Source organism: Asterias amurensis, chromosome 3 (assembly GCF_032118995.1).
Source record: "Asterias amurensis chromosome 3, ASM3211899v1".
Taxonomy (NCBI): Eukaryota; Metazoa; Echinodermata; class Asteroidea; order Forcipulatida; family Asteriidae; genus Asterias; species Asterias amurensis.
The window spans coordinates 7,393,055-7,410,976 of record NC_092650.1 but is presented as its reverse complement, the minus strand read 5'-3'; the positions used below and the strand labels follow the sequence as shown (position 1 = coordinate 7,410,976).

The following is a 17,922-nucleotide window of genomic DNA, read 5'->3' as shown; positions in this document are numbered from 1 at the left end:
ATTAACGCTGAAGAACGTTTCGGGATGCTTATGGGGGGGAGGCCCAAGGCCAGGTTCACGCAATGGGGGGGGGAGGCATGACCTGAAGAAAGTTCTTGACCTTCTGGGGATTACTTGTCTTCCAGCCAAAGTTAGTCTGATGACTGGGAAGTGGAGAGCCTTCTCATCCGATTTGATTAAAAGATGAGTGAGTGAGAAAGGGGCACGCGATATGATGCAAATGTTTATTCCGCCGACAACAAATAACATCCCGAGGATCGAATCACGAAAACGTCCTGACACACTAGACAAGACAAGAGGGTGATTAGACGTGTAGGATTTCCTCATGGCTGTTATTCGCTGCATCGATTCTGCCGACATACCAACATGACTAATCATGTTTTCAAGTAGTGTTCCGTTGCTAAACCCTGAAACCTAACCACCTTGATCCCCGAACTGATACACATTGCTCAGGGGCTCGTTCTTTTTACATTCAAACACCCAGACAGCGTTTTTTTTTCTCTTCTTTCTCCGTCTTTCTTCTTTTACTTTGTTTTCCCCCCGCCTTGGCCTAGGTTGAATGAACTTGGATGGATTTCAATTTCATCCACTCCCAGGTTTCGATCCATCTGCAAAGGAGGGTTGCACTTCATCCATGCTTACTGATGAGTGACGTTCAAGATGTCGGTAAACCAGACGAAAAGAAAGGCCCCTCGACAGGTTGTTGAACCGTGCCGGGCATGTCTTGAGCATTTTTGAGATCCTCGCCGGGGTATTTCAATCATTTTCAACATGAGCTGAGTGTGTTTGATTAGAGCTGGCAGCCGATGATGGCACTGACGGGATGTTTTTATAGATTTCATCTTTGGATGTGCTCTTTTTTCCATTTCTATTCTGAAGAGACAAAGAATGCTCATTGACATGAGTGTTTGAAGGTGGAAAGTTGTGTGCCTCTAGCAGAAGTCGTCTTCAAGAATAAAGTGAAGTTGACCTAGTTTAGGTTACATTGTAATTGCAGGACCTACCATCCTTACCTCCTACTAATAAAACACTACTTTGTGTAATTGTAATCTTTTCATTGGCAGTGTGGTCTACATGTTTCTCCCACTGAAAAAAACATTGCTTCTTTTTTATAGGCATTAGGGTTAATTCTTAGGCCTACATGCTTCGTTTTTGTAAGGGCGAGGGCACCAAAGCATTTTTTTTCTTGTTAAAGGGCACCTATGAGGAAATTGTAAACTTCTACTAGGGCATTTCAACGGCACAAAGGCACTGACCAGGGCCCAATTTCATAGAGCTGCTGAGCACCAAAATTTGCTTAGCATAACATGTTGGCCTTCTTAAAAACAGGATTTCCAACCAAATTTCCACGTGATTTTCAGGATAAGCAAACAACAGCTAAATACCAGTGACGGGCAATATGCATCAAATGGCAATTTTGTTGGTAATCATGTTTTTATCAAGAAAGAAATTTCATGCTGAGCAAATTTTGGTGCTTAGCAGCTCTATGAAATTGGGCCCAGGGGCCTCTGTGAAGCACGATTCCTCACCACTCTAAAATCAAGCATAATCCATTGCATGTTTTCAATCACTTTTGATGAATTGAATGGCTGGGTCCAGACAAACAAGATTATTCCAGAGGCATTGCGTTATTTTGGGTGTTAAGTAAATCTTAGACTGCCAAATTGTGAAGCAAAGAGGTGCCACTCACAACCACTTAGCTTGTGAATGTATGTAGTTTGACTAAAAAATGATTGACTTATTTTTTTGTTTGATTTGGGGTTGAAGAATAAAATTGACTAGAGTGGGACTCAAACCAACGACCTCTGGAAACGTGCTGGCATTCTACCAACTGAGGTCAACTATGTTAGCGTTCTCCCTACTTTGTCAATATTTTTGTTTAGGGGGTGCCAGTCAGAAGCCATACATAAATACAATCATGAAGTACCCTGTAGCCAGGGATCTCGCCCAAAATTACCATACAGCCTGGGAAGCGGCAGCCAGGGGATCACCTTTTATGGGGATGCTCTTTTTTGTTTCAGATATCAAATATTACAAACCACATTTTGTTTTATTCTTTGGAAAACAATTGCGTATTGTTATAGTTTGCAATGGGGAATTGTGTTTTCCTTTCACCTACAACTCAGAAATGTTTCCTCCAAGGGTTTTCACTGCCTATCACTGGTTTGTTGTATGTTGTGTTCATTAAAAAAACGACAGAAAGTGAACAAATATCCTCCAGAAAAAAAACCCAATGGTACCCTTTGCCTTTAATGAAGAGATTTTCCATTTTCAACATGATTTTTCTGTCCTTTGGTAACGGATAAATATTTTATCTGTTAACCATCTCCATCATACAGCTTGTCATAGGATTTTAACGATGATTACTTTATTATGAGTTTGTCATCTTACTTGGCAATCTTTTTCTTCCCCCCCCCCTCTCTCTTTCTCTGTACAGGGCGAGCACGTAGCCTGCAGTGCTATAAGCCGATGCGGCAGATGGCTGGCCTATTCAGATGTGAATCGAGTCCGGCTGTTCCACTTGACTCATACCCCACTCTCCCTGGCCAAGGTAAGACACATACTTAAAGGGAATAGCTCCAAGACATCATAGCCCTTCGATCTTCTTCACTTTCATCAGCTTCCCGACGCCTTCGCTCGTCTTCAATTTGCTCATTTCCAGCTTTCCCCAACAAGCTATATACCCACCCACATTCAAGCAGCTCCTTCATTAGACACTTTTAAATCTCAACTTAAAACCCATGTGTTCTGTCAATCTGGTTTTTGTAGCGCTTAGAAACTTGCGTATTATTATTATTGTTATTGTTATAATTATTGTCCTTTTAAAGAAAACAGTTCATTGAAAATGGTTGATTTTGTTCACAGAACCCGGGAAATTATAACATACATCATTGTAAGGGTAGAAACAAAAAAGGGTAAAACAAAAAATAAAATACTCTTTGTTCCCGATGTAAGTAAGGAATCTATTAAAATCACACTGCATGAAAACCTCAAACTCAAAATATATTTTTGATTCAGGGATGGATTTCACAAAGAGTTTAGACTATATCTTATCTCGAGTTGGGAAGAGTTACTCGTCTCTACTTAGGACGAGCCAGATGTTTTTTATATCTCCTAGGACTAGTCCTAAGTTAAGTCCTTACCCTTTGTGAAATCGACTCCTGATTGTCTCTGATTTAGAGTTAGTGAGGATTGGTGATCGCTAACACAGAATTCAGTGGTAAGCAGAGCCATGAAATAAGCCCCAGATCCTATAGCCTTGCTCAAGGCAGTTGCATTATTCGCTCCGAAAAGACGCCGCTGTAAACCGACCCGTATACCCTGTGCATGGTGCGTGCGATCACACCGCATGACCCACTCGTACACACACTGTCACATCGTACGACTACTGTGCACACAAGTCATCCGCACTTGACCCAATTCACCTGATGTCATCATCATCGAATAATCTTGGATGTGCGATAATGGTGGGCAATGTCGCTGTGCGATATTTAGTGAAGTGCGCGTTTTTTCGGCGATGCAGCGTTTACACGTAAACCTAACTGCCAACCAATGGTGAGCGTGCCACAGTCGCCGCGTGTGACGTGTGTGCAAGGGGTCAATAGACGATGTAATCTGTGACATCATACATTAGGTTTACAAAAGAGCCACCAAGCCTGGACTTCCTGCAGGCATGATTTGTACACAACCTTATGAAGGATACATAGAGATCATGCACTTTTCCAATGCTTTTCTACTTTGATACAATGAAAGGGGGGCACATCTCAAAACTTGTCCAGCTTTTACTTTCATAACTCTTGAATTTATGTTGGAATTTTGACACAAAATGTAAACTTTCCCATATGACCTGTGCAGTATCTTCCAAAGAATGTACAGGGTCACGCTTATTGTAAGCAAAGGTCGTAACCTAAACACCCAAACCAAAAACTCTTGATAAAATTGTCCTTCATCAATGGATGGATGTTTGGTTACCTTCTTTATTCTTGATTTTTGGGGTTGAACAAAGAATTGACTTGAGTGTGGTTCCAATCCCACTCTAGTCATTTCTTTGTTCAACCCCAAAAATCATTTCAAAATTTATCCAGTCAGTTTTCCTTGTGGTTTATATTGATATCTTCTTGATTCTTATCTAATCAAAGGTCCCGGCCCTTCCATCCGGCCTTCAACCTGCACACCTAATGACATTCACTCAGGACTCAGAGCAGTTAATCCTAGCCTCACAGAATGGATCAGTGCAAGTAAGTACAGATTAGATAATCTCACAAAATACAAAGTGGGCTCAATTTGCAGCGGAAAAAAAGGTAGATTAATTTTGCAATACGACTCTTGTCTTCTGGCACATATTGACAGTCCATGAGATTAATCCATGTTAGAAAAGTGGAACAAATTGTCATTGAGAGTAACTGGCTTATAAACATGTAAATGGGTGGGATGCTTTAATAATTAAACAACGTTAAAGACAGTGGACACTATTGGACACTATTGGTAATTGTCAAAGACTAGTCTTCACAGTTGGTGTATTGATCTCTGCATAAAATTACAAACCTGTGAAAATTTCAGCTCAATCGGTGGTCTCGCTCGGTGAAATGTTGATTGCATATCTAAATATCCTTGCTATAATGCTAATTTGACAATCTGTAGGTGGTACGAGTTGACAGCATACAGCCCAACCTGCTTCACACCTTCCCCCCTACGGAGGACTCCATCACTCTCCTCACAGTCAGCACAAATGGTAAATTCGTTGCCGCCTCAGACAACAAAGGAAACATTCTCGTCTATAACCTCACGACCAAAAAGGTACGCTGTTCATGCATATCATCACAGGAACTTGTTTGTTTGCCGTATAATAAAGAAAAACACCACTTATGGACAATTTGATAAGAAAATACTCATCACTTGTTTTCTGCTTGGGAAAGCATACGTGATTGAAAAACACAATTCAGGAGGTATTTAAAGACACTGGACACTATTGGTGAATATCAAAGACTAGTCTTCACAGTTGGTGTATCTCAACATATTGCATAAAATAACAAACCTGTGAAAATTTGAGCTGAATTGGTCAATATTTTAGTGAGAAATGAACTCTTTCTCAAAGACGAACTGACTTTAGAGGGAGTCGTTTCTCACAATCTTTTACACAATCAACAGCTCTCCAATGCTCTATACCAGGTCAGTCTTTAAGTTAAGATTTTTTTTTTAGTAATAACCAAATTTGTACCTTCCCTTTAAGGATGGGTTCTTGAAAAGAGTTTGGAATTTCTAAACCAAATGTTGCACCATCCCTTTTTGACCCGTTGCTTGAAAACTGGACGGTTAGAACCAATGTGATCTTCAAAAAACCAATTTATGGTACCATCATCCATGGATGGTCAGGTCTTGATAATTCCAGATATGAAATTAATATACACAAAAAAATGAATGCTGTGCCATCTCCATTGAGAAATATTATTATTATTATTATTTTTTTTTATAACTCTTAACAGTCTTTTTGGGCGGTGATTTTTTATATCTATATAAAAGTCGACGTATATCATTGACACTTAATTTGAGTCCTACTTGAGCACAAGATGAAAGCATTAGACAGCAATGTAAGTCAGTGACTGGATTATACGAGATACACTTCTAAGACCCCGCAGGGGAGTATGTTATTGCCCCTCCTATTCCAATTCAATCCCTCGAGGTTACCTTGGATCAACATTTTAAATTAAAGGATCTTTTTCCTTTTCTTTTTTGGGGGGTGTCAGGAATATTTTGTGGTCGGGGTTCTGAGCACCAGACATAGGAACTCTTTAAGTCCCCGAGATAATGTGATTTACGGTACATTCTCTGCTCTGTGAGCCCTGGGGCTACATAACAGATCCAGTGGTATATGCCACTCGACTCGCTCTCCGGGGGACTATTATGTACTTTTTCCGCTTACCAGTGAACTGACGAGGCTGTTATTTGCTAAGCGTCGCAAGGGAAATCTACTAAGCTGCTCAACTTTTTTTGTTGGTATAACTGCCACTTACTTGTAAGCAGAAGTTGTTTCCGGTAGGTAACTATACTTCTGATGGTAACAACTACATGTACAAGATTTTTTCTGACCACACCCTTCAGAATTTTAGTCCTGACAACGTTTTTTTTTTCTTCTTTTTTCTCAGACAGAAATGTTTATTTTTGTCAATCACACTCCTATTATTATTATTATTATTATTATTATTTATTTATTTATTTTTTGAGGGGGGGGGGGGGGAGAGTGTGCAATTTCTCAGATTTCTTTCTAAGAATCGCAGTCTAAAATACCTCAACTTATTATCCACCCATTCCTGAAATCAATAAACACTTGAACTAAGCAGATATTTTAGATCAATGTTTTCCAAGCTCAGGCGTTTTCAATGGCTTGTCCAGGTGTCCAGCATGCATCTAAGTAGTTTAATCAGACAAAGAAATTGACAAACATGCAAAACTTGTCAATACTTTTGTTATACAATGTATAAGTTTAGTTACAAATGGAGTTTTGAGTTTTCAAGTTATTTATTTCGACCCACCAACAACAAATAAGCTCCACTGCTGGACCATTTACATTGTGTACTTTAAGTTCAAGTTTAAAAACAAAAACATCAAAAGTTCATGACAGGGTTGGTTGAACAGACTTTTAATGCACTCTCTTCATGGGAGACACTGGGGACAGCTCAGCGTGTCTAGAAGGCAAACAGTGGAGATGTTTACATGGATCGGGAAAAGTACTCTGGTCTTAAGAACTATTATAAGTTGGCTGCTCTTTGTTTACTTAGGAAGGAGTAGCAATTGTGTGGGGTTCAAATCTACTTTGATTTGGGTAAATGGGAGTGTCGTGGCTGAGCGGTTAAGCTCTGGTGTTTCTGTTCAGCAGAGTGTTTGTTCCGAATCCCGGTCATGACACTTGTGTCCTTGAGCAAGACACGTAACCATACGCTTCTCTCCACCCGGGTGTACATGTACAATATTTTTATTGGTACCTGTGAGGGCAGAGATGGTTTATGTGAATGATAAGCATGGAATGCGGTAACTCGCAGCACCGGCTGTATACTCCTCAGGGAGCTGAGATGGTTTAAGGAATGATTTAAGGCCCAGTGACCAGGGGTAACAATGTTGAAGCCCTATGAGCGTCACTGCATGACGGACCTGAGCGCTATATAAGAAGCCACTAAGTTTATTTTTATTAATATTATTATTAAGAAGGAAAGGGTATAGCAACTGTTGGAAAAACGTCTTAATTGTTACGCTTAGTGATGAATGATTTAGGTTTAAACAAATATAAATTGACTTGAGCGTGACTTAATTTATTGACCTCAGGATTAACGTACTAGCACACTACCAACTTAGCTATCCAGTCCGGTCATGGCTGTCTCTATAAGTCAGCATCTTAATACCGAATGAAATTACAGTAAACTTATGCTTTGATGTTCCTACAAAATCTCTGAACAAGTTTTGCAACTGCAGGTTTTTTTCCTTGTTAGTTTTCCGATTAAATATTTTAATTTACAAGAAAAGAGGCCGGCCGATACCCCGATGCCTGATACATAGCCTTGAGTCTCCCCAGTAGATAGTAATCAAATACTGATGGTCGTGTGTTGATTTTACAGTTGCAGTGTCGACTGCCGGGCTATAACCACCAACCTAGCGTCATGGCCATTAATCCCCATACAATGCTTCTAGTCATCATCTACACGGATCGCACGGTGAGTTGGTCCCCGCAAAGCCTCATTGTGTGTGTGTGGCGTCTTCCCCATTTCATGTTGTTCACCTTTTCATCGCCCTTAAAGGGACAGTTTTTGAAACTTGGGAATTAAGTTGACGTCTTTTTCAGAAAATCTCTTCTTCTTTTTCTTCAACTTTTTGCTAGAATTGAATATCATTAATGTAAGTGAATAGTGACTGAAGTTTTGGGTGCTTTTTTGGGGGGGGGGTAGGTTTGGTTGTCCTTTTGTAAGATTTTGATGGGCAAAATGGGATCTTAAAGTTGGAAGTATTTTTTTTAATTCTTGAGACTTTTGTGTTATTTTCAGAAAGGCTTAATTCTTTCCAAAACTTTTTTTTTTTTCATATAGATTTTTGTTAATTAAGGTAAAAAAAATTCCTACAAATTTAGTCACTGTGTGAGGGAAACTCGAAGGAAGCTTCTTAAGGAATTGGACATTTACAGCCATTGACGTAATTGTTACTCAATTACAATATGTTTCTTTGTTCATCTTTGTTCATCAAGTATTGGATTTCGTACAAAACCTGAACAGTCTGTCAAAATTTAAACCAACGAAATTGTTGTACCTTCACTTTAAGATGAGTAATGCTCAAGTGGTAATCCACACGCCTTGTCTCACCAGGCTGTGTTTAGTAAGCAAGGAATCGAGACTGGCTCTTCTTCCTTGATTGACCCTCACACTTCCCGATAATCTACTGATATTCCAATGAACCGCAACCCCCCCCCCCCCCCCCCCCCCCCCCCCGTTACAAAAAAAACACCAGAGACACACTCAAGTCTTCACTGTTTGCCACCTGAATTCACAATGATAAAAATGTTCCCCACAAAAGATTTTGGGGGGCCAGCCATTTTGAATGATTTTGGGGATCCTTCTTAGATCTTTTCTCCTCATTGAAACCTTGTTCGAAACTGGTAAAGATCAGCACCTCACATGTAGATTTAATACTTAGTTCCTTTTAGTACTTACTTTGATACCTATCTTCAGCTTGAGCAAAGAGAAATATTTATATGTTTTAATTATGACACCGATGGGGTACATTCTGCAGCCACTGGGGGAACTTAGCTTTAAGTGTAATTTGAGACCGATGGGGTGCATTCTGCAGCCACTGGGGGAACATAGCTTTAAGTGTAACTTGAGACCGATGGGGTGTATTCTGCAGCCACTAGGGGAACTTGGCTTTAAGTGTAACTTGAGACCGATGGGGTACATTCTGCAGCCACTGGGGGAACTTAGCTTTAAGTGTAGGCCCTAACCGGGGTTGCCTCGCGACGACCAGAATGGACCTTCATTCTGCTGATCAGAAACACCAGAGCCCGAGTCCAGTGGACTTGACCACTCTCTGAGGCTCCCCTGATTCCATTAAAAAAGGCGATCCTAAACATTTGATGCACTCAGAGTGTATAGTCTGTGAAGTACATGTAGCAAAAACAAATTCTCTAAAGATTTTGAATATTTTCTCTTTTTCGGAAACTGTTTTCTAGATCACAGAGTATGATTTCCTCAGACAGGGGATTAGTGCCTGGGCCAAGAAACTCAATAAAGCTGGCCACCACGAGGCCTGGCTGGGACGACGGGAGCCTATCACCACAGTGACCTTTGACCCAGAGAACAGGGATCGCATGCTGCTGCAAGACTCACAGGCCTTCTATGTGATCGACAAAAAAAAGGTAAGAATTACTTTAAATAAGACGTAAACTTGCGAATACACCGTTTTTGTGGGGATGTTGGCTCTGAAAAGAGTCGGTTTGGTCTCGACACTTCAAACAGTATATGCTGCTCGTCTAAAGGAGAAAGCTGGATTGCCGGTGGTGATGCTGCTTAAGTAGAGCTTGAGAGATCCATATTTTGGCTGTTGGAAAGGAGTATCCAAGTGGCCAAACTACTGGTTTGTTTGTGACGTTTTGAACAGTTTGCTCTCGTTGTCTACAGGAGAAGCATGGAATCCGTGTGTATGGATGAGTGGAAGAAAAATAATTAGTTACAAATAAAGGAACAGATTCTTGCATATCTAGTCACCTTTAAAGACATTCTAAATGACGGCTTCCCTTCATGATCCATTAACAGTGACATCACTTGCCCACAGCGTCTAACCTGACTTCTATTAGGTGAAAGACAAAAAAATCCATGAAAGTAATTCCTTTCCCCCTCGGCAGAGCTAGGGAAACCTCAGGGGCATGTACAGTAACTGATAAATCATAGACATCACTTCGGTCTTGGTCAATAACTAACCACCCAGTCTAGGGCTATATCACTACAAGCGCGAAATCCATGACAAAATGTGTGATAAGGGATCCCATATCGTGATGGAATTTATGAAGTTAAGAAGCTTGGCTCATTTATGAAATTGGGGGGGGGGGAGAGTGCTGACGACGAAGCCATCAGGTATATCAGATTACAGTTGTATATTAAAAGCAGATTGCTTCATTTGGTTTGGAAGAATTGATCGTAGCAATTCTTTTTGTTGGTAAAAGCACTTCATGATGGTACATCATTGGTGTTTTAAAGGCAGTGGACACTATTGGTAATTACTCAAAATAATTATAGCATAAACCCTTTCTTGGTAACAAGTAATGGGGAGAGGTTGATAGTATAAAGCATTGTGAGAAACGGCTCCCTCTGAAGTAATGTAGTTTTTCGAGAAAGAAGTAATTTTCCACGAATTTGATTTCGAGCCCTCAGATTTAGAATTTGAGGTCTCAAAAATCAAGCATCTGAAAGCACACAACTGTGTGTGATAAGGGTGTTTTTTCTTTCCTTATTATCTCGAACTTCGACGACCAATTGAGCTCAAATTTTCACATGTGTGTTATTTTACGCATATTTTATGCATATGTTAAGATGCGAAGTGATATGTTAGGTGAGAAGACTTGTCTTTGACAATTACCAATAGTGTCCAGTGTCCTTAAATCTGTTTACTCAATTTCCTTATTGATTATAAACTCTTAAATGAGTTTTAGCAAAGATTCAAAGAAATTGCACCAGTACGTGTCTGTATAAGTTTGGTAATGACTCTTTAAAATGAATGGTAACAAAAACTTACTTGGTCAGAAGTACAGCAGCTTTCGATAGCAAAATGCATTTAAAAAAAAGTTCTGCGACCAAGGAAATGTAATCGGAGAAGTGTTACTGACAGTTTCATTTCTCAGACTGGGTATTCCAATTGCAGTTTATTCTTTCTGCATGGACATGGACATCTCCAGATTCTCTGCAATATCTCAAAAATGCTACCACCTTTGGAAATGAAATTTTCCCAGGTTAGCTTTATGGTATAGTATACAATGTATATCTACAACTATATAGAATTTTTTAAAATCCAGTTGGTTCCATTAATCAAACGTACACACGCCTTTTAACAGGCATGCAACTCTTCCGCGGAATTCCGCGTTTTTAGTAAAAACAAAATAATAAAAAATAAAAAAAAATTATAATTTTTTTTTTTAAATCTGATTTTTTTAAAGCCTAATATATGCCTGGCAACAACAGTGTACAACTACAATCATGTAAAATAAGCCTAGTACATGCTAACAATGCACCTAAGAGCATAATAAACCTCAAAATTTTCTTTTTTTTTAAACAGGCAGTTGCATGCCTGTTTTAAAGACCTACTTGTTTTAATCAAGGTAACCAAAGCGAAGTAAAATACTGGCGTCTTGCCAGAATGCCATATTGATATTGCACTTGAGCATCTCAACTAAGATGATTGCAGCATAGACACTAGACAGTACTGTGAACAGTCAAGCAAGGTTTAACTACAGACCTTTCCAAAAAAACTTTCTTGATTCTGTGGTGATGACTTAAAGGGAAGCATAAAATAACAAGCCTTCTGGCTAGAAGTCTTTTATTATTTTAGTGAGAAATTACCTCTTTCTCAAAATCTATGCTACGAATCAGAGGGAGCCGTTTCTCACAATGTTTTATACTATCAACAGCTCTCCAATGCTCGTTACTGAGTCAGTTTTTAAGTTAATATTTGTTTTGAGTAATTACCAAACGTGTACCTTCCCTTTAAGGCTATTTTCATAGGACTAACAGTCTGTCTTATGTCAGTTTCTAAACTTGACAAGTGCCGGCAGTTTGACCTTTGTGCTCCCATTTGTTTTTATTACAATCATAATTTCATGATGGCAAACGACAAAAAGAAGTTTTCATAACTTTTTATTCTGTTGACAATTTTAACATTTGGAGCCTTAGTTAAACACAAAGTTGGTAAACTCTAAACGGTCGCTAAAAATCACAAACACTTAAGCTACTTTTCAGGGCCTCGCTAGCAATGAAAGGAATTTCTGTTCAGCGGGTCATTGACCGCAGGGGGTCAAGTGTAAGTGCGCTTCTTCCCCGAAAATCAATGAATGTTCTGGAACACGGAGCCAGTCCTAGAAACTCAATAAAAGCGTCTGGAAGAATGCTGTGGAAAAATGTGTTAATAGTATCATTTTTGAAAAAGCAGGGAATTGTATCTAAGAGGGGGGGGGGGTCTGAGAGAAGCCAGGGGCACTTATTCTGAAAACAGAGCACGGTGTAAATGTCTGTTGCCAGCGGCTGGCAAATATTTCATAGAAACTGTGAATGAGTAATATAGCACAATGTGATGTCATGACATTATGTTTGTCAGGAATTCTGCCTGGTTGTAGTAGAGAGTCGTCGTAAAAGAATTACGATCAGACGGGGAAGTGTGGAATGTCGTAGAAGGCAAAGAAAGAGTTGTTTCTTTTTTTTTCAATACTGAAATCTGTCAATATTTTGGTATAGGTAAGGTTTATCAACTTTGTTCCTGATTGTTTTCATTGTAATCAGTATGTTGGAAAGAGAATACTTAGGGCGGACATGTTGAAATTTTCTCAAGGGTGGGGGAGGGGTACTTTATTTAACTGACTTATTTTTTTTTTTACTGAGGGCAGTGTTTATATTTGTAATTTCCTTGTGGTGTGTCATGGCCAAGAGGTTAAGAGCACCAGACTCAAGCTCTGGTGTTTCTGATCAGCAGAGTGTGGGTTCGAGTCCCGGTCGTGGCATTTGTCTCCTTAAGCAAGATACACTTTACCGTCATTGCTTTGTCCTTCATATGGGACATTAAAGCCATTATACACTTTCGGAAAAGAAAAAAAAAAGGTTCACAGATTTACAAATAACTTACAGGGTTTACAACAGGTAATGGAGAAAGACTTCTCTTGAAATATTGTTCCATGAAATGCTTTACTTTTTGAGAAAACATTAAAACAATTATCAATTCTCGGTATCGAGAATTACGGATTTATTTTAAACACATGTCATGACACGGCGAAACATGCGGAAACAAGGGATGACCGATTGAGCCTAAATTTTCACTGTTTTGTTAATTTATATATTTGTTGTGATACACAAAGTGTGGACCTTTGGACAATACTGTTTACCGAAAGTGTCCAATGGCTTTAAGCCCAATGTACATGCTTAAGAACCCAAAGAGTAGGGGTTAAACCCTGTGTTTCTGTTTCACATAGCAACTACCCTTGTTTACAGGTTTCCTCAGGCTTGTGAGCTACAGTGATAAGGTTCACTTATGAGGGATCCTTGGTTTCCTTATAAGAAATATAAATTATTAATAGTAATAATCAAGAACAGCAATAATTCAAAAAACCTAAGACAGTTTATCCATTCTGATTGGTTGAGAGGGCATCACGTGGGGGTGTTTGAACGGATGATATAACACCAGTAAAAAGTGTTGAAACATTGGCGTAACACGCGAGCTTGCACCTGTGCTTATAAGACAGTTTCTTCATTCCTCTTGGTCGAGAGAGCAACGGCTGGAACAACAGTTGTGCCGCATCACACGATACGCGCACAGCAATCACCTTATAAAGAGTTGTCTACCCAAGGGCCTTACCATTTCATTGCTGGAGGGCCGGTTGTGTTGAAAGAAATCATTGAACAAGATTATAATTTTTGCATTTATTTTACTTTTTGACCAAAAAGTTTTGATGTTTTTGACCGAAAAGGTACTTATGAATGGGAATCAAAGTGTGTTGAATCGGTTTTCAACTAGTGGTTTAAACTCGCCGAGGCCTGGTTCTTGATAATTTACCTCGACTTCGTCTTGGTAAAATTATCAAGAACCAGGCCTCGGCGGGTTTGAACTGCTAGTTAAAAACCTCTTCACCACACATTGATTCCCTTATTAATACTACCATGAAGTTGAGTAAGAAGTCATTTTGGGAATCAAGTCACAATGTCCGTTCTTCCACTGCCCTGTAATAGATCACAGTGCACTTTAATTTGCAGACATCGTTTTCCAGCCTAGTTCTGCCGTTAACATTAGAATTGGGGACCTCCATTGCTTCGCTCAGACTACTCATTATTCATAGCTGATGGTGGTTTAGAATGATTGGTTGGTGTAGCAACTTTACACTAAGTGAGATCCATTCTCTAGTTTTTGGTGATTACCATAATTTGTCTGCTCTTACAGATGGATCATAGTGCAACGTAGTTGACAATCACCATCGTTTCTCAAAGTTACTGAGCAATTTTGATGAAGTAGTTGGTAATTTTCTGTCTGAAAGGTTTCATTTCAGAACATTGAAGCTCTACAACCCACACTCGATGTTTCAAAGCTGACGTCGAATGTGGGGGTCGTTATTTGAGCTTAAATGAAGATTGGGTACAATTCTGTGCCTCATTTCCTTATTTAACACTGTCAGGCTCGTCTATCTGCGCTAAAAGCTTTTAGTGTGGGTATGCATTTATTTGTTCATGTTACACACAAAGTTGAGTCACACAAATTTTTTAAGCTTTGTTCTATCATTGGATCTGTCAAACTGTAAACCATGATCTTCAAAAATCCCTCTCATTGATCAAGGAAACTGAATGGATGTTGCCATGATCTCCGCTCCCTTCTTCTTCTCATTGAATGTCATGAATGCTGAATGGGAGCTCAAAATATGTGACCTGTCGCCACAAAATGAGCTGAAAATTTGAATATCGGTATATCTGAATTCTGCAGACAAAGAGCTTTCTTAAGGTGTATATAACACTTGGGGTAACAATAATCTTCCAAGCCAACAGAGCTTTTGGAAACAAGAGAGTTCTCACTTATCTATTGAGAAAGATTTGACTTTGAAATGGGAAATGGCACAGATCAGCTCATTTCGACGTGACAGGTCACATATATTGGTTGGGTTGTCACAGGATTGAAGTACCCAACACATTATGTGACAGGCGAATCAAATAAACCTTATACCTTGGCCAAGATATTAGCCCTCAGTTATACGAGCGAGTAGAGTGTCTCTGACAGGACAGGATATGAGTTGAGAAAACTGCAAAGAACTGCGGGGGAAAGGTGGTAAGAGGGGAGTCAGGAACTAGATTCTAGAAACGCCTGAGGAGGGACGTTAGTATGGGATGGTGTTTGTCCACCTACTACGCCCTACAGTCCTCGCCATTGAATGATTTTTTTTTTGCTTTTTCTTTTTTCGAGAAAGTCTCTCTATCCCTCTCTCTCATTCTCGTTTACACAAACGCACTAATCCACCACCAAAAAGTGCTTATTTTGCCGGCCATTCATATTCTTTAAAAATTCCCCATTGGGTGTGTGTGTGTGTGTCTGAAAAAGTATTGTGATATCTGTCCGGAGACTGTCAGTTTGGAATCATGGAATTAGGCGAGAGTAGCGTTGGATTTGACGACGGCCAGGAAAAAGAGTTGGGGTCGGAGGCAGATGAAGGCTTGTTGGGTTGTTTTAAGATGAATTGCCATGTGGTATCGGTGATTTTTCAGGAATGTGTGTGAACATCGGGATGTGTTAATAATAATAAGAACACTTATAGTGTGCCGGTATCCACCACAAGTGATGCTCATGGCGCAAGGAAGAAACACAAAATTAATGAAAAGCAGCTGTGAAAAAAAAGGGTTTTGAGGACCTTTTTGAACCTCTGAATAGAAGACGTGTTACGGATATTAATGACAAAGAAGACAATGGTCATGAAGTCAACTTGCTCCATTGTTGAATAGTAGTTGTTTGTCAAGGCAACAGTAGCTATAGAGTTGTGTACAGGGTTGAATAAGCAAGCTGTTATGGTGGGGGTGTATGGAAGAGATGGCGTAGTTCCATTAGCAAAAGTCAAAAAGTTACCTCCTCTACAGATCAGTCAAAGTCCTCTTAAGAGCCTTTAAAATTGTCGTACTGGTTCCACAAGAGTTAAACTATCAGATGATCAAACAATATCATGCTTATTAATAATGAATGCAGAAAAGACACCATAATAAGCGAGAGCCGTGTGAGAGGCCAACACGGAGGCGCACACTACATCTTCGTACATCTTCCTCTTGACTGTGTCTTGAAGGGTGTGAGCTCACAATCAAGAGGGGGATGGCGAAGCTTTCTTGTGTCCAAAACTCTAGGTTACCTTTTAAAAAATTTTTTTATTCACGAATGATCGCCCTAAGTAAGGGTTTATAAGTCACTCTTTGTATGGTGCTACAAGAAGACTTATTATTTAATGTGAAAAAAACTCAGGGGAGGTGAAGTTAGGAATTGACATTCCTCTTAAAACAGTCTAGATTATAGGATAGAGGAAAACATGCACAAGGCAAGGAGTTCAACAGAGATGTTGTACATTTACATGTAATAAAGCTGTTGGAATGGCTCGTGTGTTCTACAGCCAATCAAGAGTGTATGGGTGAGAAGAAACAGAAAGTCTGGTTTCACACTAAAGAGTAATGAGTATGTAAAATCTCTAAAATGTAACACCCTGTGTGCTCCAGAGATTTATCTCAAGACCAAGCTTAGACAGGGCTTTTAAACTATTTACAATCATGCCCCATTGTTGGGCAGTTGAGTGACTGAATTAGTCGCAGAATGGTTGGCTTTAAGATTAGGTTATTGAGTTGATTATATAATTGTGAAAGTTGCTTTAATGTTTATTTTCCCTTTTTTTATTCATTTTGCCAGCCACTTCCGACAAGATATGACAAATTGTTCAGTCGAGGATTGGGCAGTCCACCCCAGGGAGACAACCAACAACATGGATTTAGCATCTGCCAAAAGTACAAGGTTGGTCTAGCTCATTATCTTTTTGCTGTTTTAAAGACAGTGGAAACTATTGGTAATTGTCAAAGACTAGCCTTCACAGTTGGTGTATCTCAACATATGCATAAAATAACAAACCTGTGAAAGTTTGAGCTCAGTCCGTCGTCGAGTTTGCGAGATAACAATGAAAGAAAAAACACCATTGTCACACGAAATTGTGTGCTTTCTGAAACTTACTTGGTAACGAGTAGCGGAGATATGTTGATAGTATAACAAATTGTGAGAAATGGCTTCCTCTGAAGTAACGTAGTTTTCGAGAAGAGGTAGTTTTCCACGAATTTGATTTCAAGACATCAGAATTAGATTTTGAGGTCTCGTAATCAAGCATTTGAAAGCACACAACTTTGTGTGACAAGGGTGTTTTTTCTTTCATTATTATTTCGCAACTTCAATGACCAATTGAGCTCAAATTTTCACACGTTTGTATGCATGTTGAGATACACCAAGTGAGAAGACTGGTCTTAGACAATTACCAATCGTGTCCAGTCTCTTTAAGTTCTCGTAAACCAGAACACTATGTTAAAATTTGGAAACTTTCCAAAATGTTTTTTGTTTGTACACTCAACGCTTTTCTTTCATGCGGGGAAACTAGTGCATTCTCCTTCTTTCTAAACGCCCAAGTTGGAAACATTCTGAAAAGAGACATCCTGTTTGATATGCTTCGCTGGTTTATGCTACAAATAGTTTTGTTGACTGTGATCAGCAGAGCGTCACAGAAATATATGTTTTTAGCCAGTTAAAGTTCCGTTGAGTCCTTCTACCCTTAATCTCACAGTTGAAAAGTTCTTTTCACCTTTTTTTTTACAAAAAAAGAATTGGAGATTATTTTTAGGCATTTGAAATGCTTTGTTGGTTATCAGGGCCAAGGTACGGCTGGTACAATTACTCCCAACTTAACCTCCATCAAAATACATGGACCTACATTTTCAAAAACGTTATAGGTTTTGTGGGAATGAGGGGGGGGGGGGGGTTGGGGATGGGTGGGTGTTGCACAATGCGACATGAACACTGCTCCACAAATTGCCAAAGCCAAACAGGACACTGTAAAAGGACACTCATTTCATAACCAGGCTTGTTCTATACACCAATTCAGGCGCGCAGGTGTTTTTTCTTTCATTATTATTTCGCAACTTCAATGAC

The 17,922-nt window shown here is 39.5% G+C and overlaps 2 protein-coding genes across 5 annotated transcripts in view; one reads left to right on the top strand and one right to left on the bottom strand.

Moving 5' to 3' along the window:
- LOC139935096 (uncharacterized) overlaps positions 1 to 17,922 on the bottom strand; it is a 151,468-nt gene that overhangs the window by 17,523 nt on the left and 116,023 nt on the right. The gene's annotated exons all lie outside the window — the stretch shown is intronic.
- The window catches only part of LOC139935094 (U3 small nucleolar RNA-associated protein 4 homolog), a 75,272-nt gene that overhangs the window by 53,805 nt on the left and 3,545 nt on the right, over positions 1 to 17,922 (top strand). For all 4 annotated transcript variants that reach the window (XM_071929553.1, XM_071929552.1, XM_071929555.1 and 1 more), the window contains 6 exons: positions 2,438 to 2,551; positions 4,140 to 4,238; positions 4,642 to 4,797; positions 7,608 to 7,703; positions 9,206 to 9,391; positions 16,645 to 16,746. In XM_071929553.1, the coding sequence (XP_071785654.1) occupies positions 2,438 to 2,551; positions 4,140 to 4,238; positions 4,642 to 4,797; positions 7,608 to 7,703; positions 9,206 to 9,391; positions 16,645 to 16,746 (753 nt within the window). The remainder of the gene's footprint in view (positions 1 to 2,437; positions 2,552 to 4,139; positions 4,239 to 4,641; positions 4,798 to 7,607; positions 7,704 to 9,205; positions 9,392 to 16,644; positions 16,747 to 17,922) is intronic.